We start from the raw sequence: 5,450 nt of genomic DNA, 5'->3' as shown, positions 1-5,450 counted from the left end.
ATGTTCTTAAGAACTTGGCCACAAATAATGCTGTTGTTACCTGGCTCAAGAAAACATCTGCCCAACCTTAGTACTTCCCCACTACTTGCCAGTGTGGTAAATCTGAAAGTGTGGCAGGGGGACTAATGAAGAAAGTCAGTCATTCTCATAGCACATTCAGATACGGGTGAAAAATGGCCTTCCTGAATTTGGACTTAGAGTTTCACAGAAATTTCCATATTTAGCCAGTTTGCCCTGAGCTAAGCTGAGGCAATCGAGTCAAGTGACACACTGACACAACCCATATTCCTCTTTAATTTCGAGTCCAAACTATACCTCTCATTACTTCCTCTTTTTTTCCTCTTCTATTTTTTTAACACATAGCTTCAAGAAGGGCGATTCATTCAGAGCATGCTTAGAAACCTGGCAGCTTCTAATTTCACTTCCCTTGCGGTTCTGTGCAATTCTCGGTGATAAGCAGTGAGAAGCAAGACTGGTGAAACACTTGGCATTTCAGGAGGTTTCTTGCTCCTCCTCTTAAAGTTATACCCATGGTCCTTTCTCCTGAATGCTTGGACTGAAGATGCCCAGGAGAGGAGCTTTTCTCCCGTGGACACTCGTGGTGCTGCTGGGGCTGGTGTTGGTCCTGTCACAGCTGACATGCTGCCTCCCTGACCCCTGTTTGGAGGTACGTGATCTCTAAAAGAGCACAAAAGCCTTGTGTTTCACTGCAGTAACTTTCCCTCTGCTTGGGAGATTTGTGCATCAAGTCTGAGGAGTGTTAGGTGTAGAGTACTATGAAAGCTCATGATTTTTTTCCAAGGATGTTACGAAGGCAATTGATATTTGAACTGAATATTGGTCTCAAAAAATCTGAGAACCAGAACCAGCCGCATAAACCATTCTTGTTGTTGACCTTCTGTACCTCTGAAGTTACTACAGTACAGTTAAAATAATAGATTATGTTTCCCTTCAGGAAGAAATGCAAACCCGATCTATAATTTCTGCAAAGTTCAGTATTTTAGCCTCATTTGTACAGTAGAGTACCCCAAGTACTTGGGCACTGATAAACTGCCTTTTGCAAACTTTTGCAGATACCCTTTACTAACAGGGTATTTTCTGTTAGAACTACTCGCTTGTCAGCAATGTAATAGAGCTGAGAGCTGATCCGGGACACCCCGGGCATCCTGTGTGTTTGTTTTTCTGGCTCTGTCGAAGGTCGCTGCCAGTTCATCCGTAGCCTCAAGGAACACCGTCCTGTGGTTTTGTACCTCCCTTAATCAGCAAGAAATGTTGCTTTTCCTGTGGAATAGGACTGGTCCTATTAAAGTGTGGGAGTTGCTGAGGACACCTGAAATTATTTCCCAAAGCTCGGGGCAGCTTTTTTAGCAAAGAGCTACAAGGTTGCTCATTCTACTCTCCGCTACCCTGAGAGTCCAATTTTCTGAACGCTTGTAAAGTGCAGACATCAACTGTGACCGGATCTGTCACTGTTACAGGTCATCCCTAATATAACTTTCAGATGCGTAGGACTGAACGCCTCTGGAACCCTCACTCAAGTCCCAAATACTACCCAGAACCTGGATCTCAGTTTCAGCCACTTGAAATCACTGAGCCCAAACTACTTTTCCTCAGTCCCGGAACTTCAGCTTCTGGACCTTACAAGGTAATGAGCCCTTTTACATGGACACCGGTTAATCTGGCTTCACCAGCTGTGCCTCAGTGGTTGCTTATCTTGGGTTTCTCTTGGTCTTTGCTGTTCATTTTCTTGCTTTTTCTTGACTTTATTCCTGCATCTGTCTCTCTGCACAGACCCTCGATCAAGTGATGTGCAGCTTTTAGTGCAGTTATTGGGTGTGGGCATCCTACGTGGATTGCGGTTTGTTGGTTTGACCTTATGGGTTGGGGTGGAAGCAGGAGGAGGACAATCTTTTACTTCTCTCAAAGAAGAAAAATGTTAAATTTTTCACTGTTACAAAAACTCTGAAATGGAACATTTTAGGTGGGCTGGTTCTCTTTTCTTTCTTTCTGTTAAAACAAAACAAAACAAAAAAACATAAAACAACTAAGTACATTCATTTGCTAAAAGGTTGTTTTAAAATATCAGCATTTTCTTTTTCCCTTCTTTTCCCACATCTGGGGGAGGAGATGGAGGAAGCTTATTAGCAAATTTGAGTTGATGTATGATTTCTATTGACTTGAGACGACAGTTTCTCTGGGTAAACTGTTTCACTGAAAAATGTCACTCAACCCCATGACAGCTACGAAGTGGTTGACTGACAGAGCAGGTTTGCTGTAAGGTACCGGCTGGGTTCCTTCCAGAATAGATTTGGCTCTGAAAAACTGTCTCTTTCCGCATTAAACAATCTTTAGGTGGCCACCTATGTTTCCTCCTGTCTTTGTTCTCCTTAATAGCCAACACGGACTGAGAACTATCCCCTCTTAGGTATCAGCAACAAAACTGTAGATTGAGTTGTGAGCTTTGCCACTGCTGCAGCCGGGGCGATGGAGAGATGTTATCAAAGTGATGGTCTGAAGGCTGCCAGCATGCAGGGTGTAAGGGAATGCTGTATTTGGTTGGCTCTGCCATCAAAGACAGGTATCACAGTATGATTTCCACCTGTGTTTGCCTCTGTCCTGCTACCTGCATGCAGAGGTAGGAGGAGATGACAGAAGGTGTCCTCATATGCAAGGGTACTTTTGTGTGTCAGATTAGTTTTGCTTTCTCTTGGGAAATCATAGCGTTCACCTGTAGACCTGTTCACTGTCTTGCAGGGTTGGTGCTGGGTTCAGAAGGACCAGCTCTTCCCTGCCCAGTGCACTGGAACCAGATGTACCACCAGAGTGAGGTGGAGTCTGAGAACATTTCTCTATTGCTTAGCGCAGTAGTGCAATAGTATTTGTGAACATATATCGAAAACGACAGTGTTTCATGCACACTTATTCTCTTTTCCTGCCCAACAGGTGCCACATCCGTACAATTGAAGATAACTCATTTAAGGATCTTTATAACCTTTCCACCTTAATACTAACTGCCAATTTCTTCAACTACCTGGGGCCATTAGCTTTCAATGGCCTAAACTCTCTGCGAAGACTTGTGCTGGTGGAAAATAACATATCCTCGCTGACTGACCTGCCCATTGGACACTTGCATACCCTGCAGGAGCTGAATGTGGGCCGCAATCAAATTGCTTCATTGAAGCTTCCCAAGTATTTTGCTAATCTGACCTCCCTCAAGCACCTGAGCTTGCTCTCCAATAAGATCACATATATCTCCAAAGGAGACCTTGATGTTCTGAGGGAAGCAAACATGTTCAACCTCACACTGGTGCTTTCCTTGAATGATATAAAATATATCCAGCCAGGGTCCTTTGCAGAGATTCACCTTGGTGAGTTGGCATTAAGGTCCTCTTTTGAGACTGTCAATGTGATGCGTACTTGCCTTCAAGGTCTGACTGGCTTACAGGTCAACAGACTAATAGTTGGTGAATTCAGGGACAGAGAGAGACTGAAGAACTTTCACAGTGGACTCTTGAGTGGACTATGCCAGGTGCAGATGCAGGAGTTTGTTTTGATCTGCTTCAGGCAATTTAAGAATAACACAGACACTCTTTTTGACTGCATAGGCAATGTCTCCAGTATTCGGTTGGTGAACCTCCATCTAGAAGAGGTGTCAGATGTTCCTAAGATGTCTCAAGTCAAATATCTGGAGTGCAAGAAATGCAATTTTAAGGAAGTGCCTGCCATGAAACTGTCCCTTTTCAAGGAGCTTAGAGCGCTTCGTATTACCAAGAGCAAATACCTCAACAGCTTCCGAGAGTACTTTAACCATCTAACCAACCTGGAGGTCATGGATTTGAGTGAGAATCGTCTTTCCTTCACCAGATGCTGTTCCCTTCTTTTTCGTGGATCTCTAAATTTGAAATACTTGAACCTAAGCTTCAATTCTGACATCAGTGTCACCAGTGACTTCACTAATATAAAGAATTTGTTAACCTTGGACTTTCAGCACACAAAGTTAATGGGTCCTGGCACCTACCCCGTCTTTCTCGCCCTTCAGAAACTTATTTACCTTGATATTTCCTATACTCAAACCCATGTTAAATCCCAGTGTACATTTTGTGGCTTACACTCCTTGCAGGTTCTTAAGATGGCAGGCAACTCCTTTGAGAACAACAAACTGTCCAACAACTTAAAAAACCTAACTCGCCTCCACATCTTGGATATTTCAAGTTGCAAACTGCTACATGTGGATCAAAGTACATTTACTGCTCTCTCTGAATTAAAAGAGCTAAACATCAGTAACAATAAGCTGCTGACCTTTGATCCTTTAGTCTACAAGCCTCTCCAGGCCCTCACAGTTCTGGATTTCAGCCACAACCAGCTGACTGTTCTGTCAGATTCAGCCATGGAAAGTGTGCCTGGTAGTCTGGTCTTGTTAGACCTCTCCTACAACCTGTTTGATTGCTCTTGCACACACCTGAACTTTCTGAAATGGGTCAAGGAAAAGCAGGAGGTACTGCAGAACAAGGAGCTAATGATGTGCCACATCCCTGCACATGTGAAGAATGTGAGCCTGCCTAGCTTTGACCTGTCCTCCTGCCATCTCAAACCAAGCACAGTGGCATTCCTAGTGAGTGTTTTGCTCACTGTAGCTGTGTTCCTCTTCCTGATTTACAAGTACTACTTCCAGCTATACTACTCACTGGTGCTGCTCAGTGGGTGTAAACACTCTGCTGAAAGGGGAGACACTTACGATGCATTTGTTATACACTCCAGCAAAGACCAAGAGTGGGTGATAAAAGAGCTGGTGGAGCCCTTAGAAGGAGGAAAACCTCCCTTCCAGCTCTGTCTTTACTACCGGGATTTCTTACCAGGGGTTCCCATTGTTACTAATATCATCCAAGAAGGCTTCCTGAGTAGTAGAAATGTTATTGCAGTCATTTCTACTGACTTTCTGGAGAGCAAGTGGTGTGGCTTTGAGTTTGACATTGCCCAGTCCTGGCAACTTGTTGAAGGGAGGGCTGGAATCATCATGATTGTCCTGGAAGATGTAGATAAGGCCTTGCTGAGGCAAAGGCTGGGGCTATCCCGATACCTGAAGAGGAATACCTATCTGGAGTGGAAAAACAGGGAAATAAGCAGGCATATCTTCTGGAGGCAGCTGACAGGTGCCTTACTAGAAGGCAAAAAAAGGAATCATGAAGAGCTTAAGCTCATGTAAAGACAAAGTGGCATCACTTTTGTCCTGTCTCCTACTCCTCCCAGCCATTCTAGCCTTGGCTGATGGCTGGTGCTCAGAAGTTTTTCCGTGGTTGTTCAGGGGTGGAGGTGGAGGAGGTAGATGAAGGCATTGTAAAAGCATTACAGAAACATCTGCCTTGCTATTTGCCCTTCCTCAAAGGAACCTGCAAGCTAAGGAGTCACGACAGCTCAAATTGCTGCACATGCGGAAGCCAATCTGAGCTCCA

At 44.3% G+C, this 5,450-nt stretch overlaps 1 protein-coding gene across 1 annotated transcript; it reads left to right on the top strand.

The window, feature by feature from the left end:
* Positions 1-532: 532 nt before the first annotated feature.
* Positions 533-5,230, top strand: TLR4 (toll like receptor 4). Its single transcript, XM_010219200.2, has 3 exons — positions 533-667; positions 1,479-1,645; positions 2,944-5,230. The coding sequence occupies exons 1-3, from the start codon at positions 548-550 to the stop codon at positions 5,201-5,203; spliced, it is 2,547 nt and encodes an 848-aa protein (XP_010217502.2). The 5' UTR covers positions 533-547; the 3' UTR covers positions 5,204-5,230.
* The last annotated feature ends 220 nt before the right edge of the window (positions 5,231-5,450 follow it).

This window comes from Tinamus guttatus, unplaced genomic scaffold (genome assembly GCF_059628265.1).
Source record: "Tinamus guttatus ecotype Peru unplaced genomic scaffold, ASM5962826v1 Tinamus_guttatus_pri_ptg000297l, whole genome shotgun sequence".
Classification (NCBI taxonomy): domain Eukaryota; kingdom Metazoa; phylum Chordata; class Aves; order Tinamiformes; family Tinamidae; genus Tinamus; species Tinamus guttatus.
The sequence above is the reverse complement of the archived record's forward strand: the minus strand, read 5'-3'. Positions and strand labels throughout refer to the sequence as shown.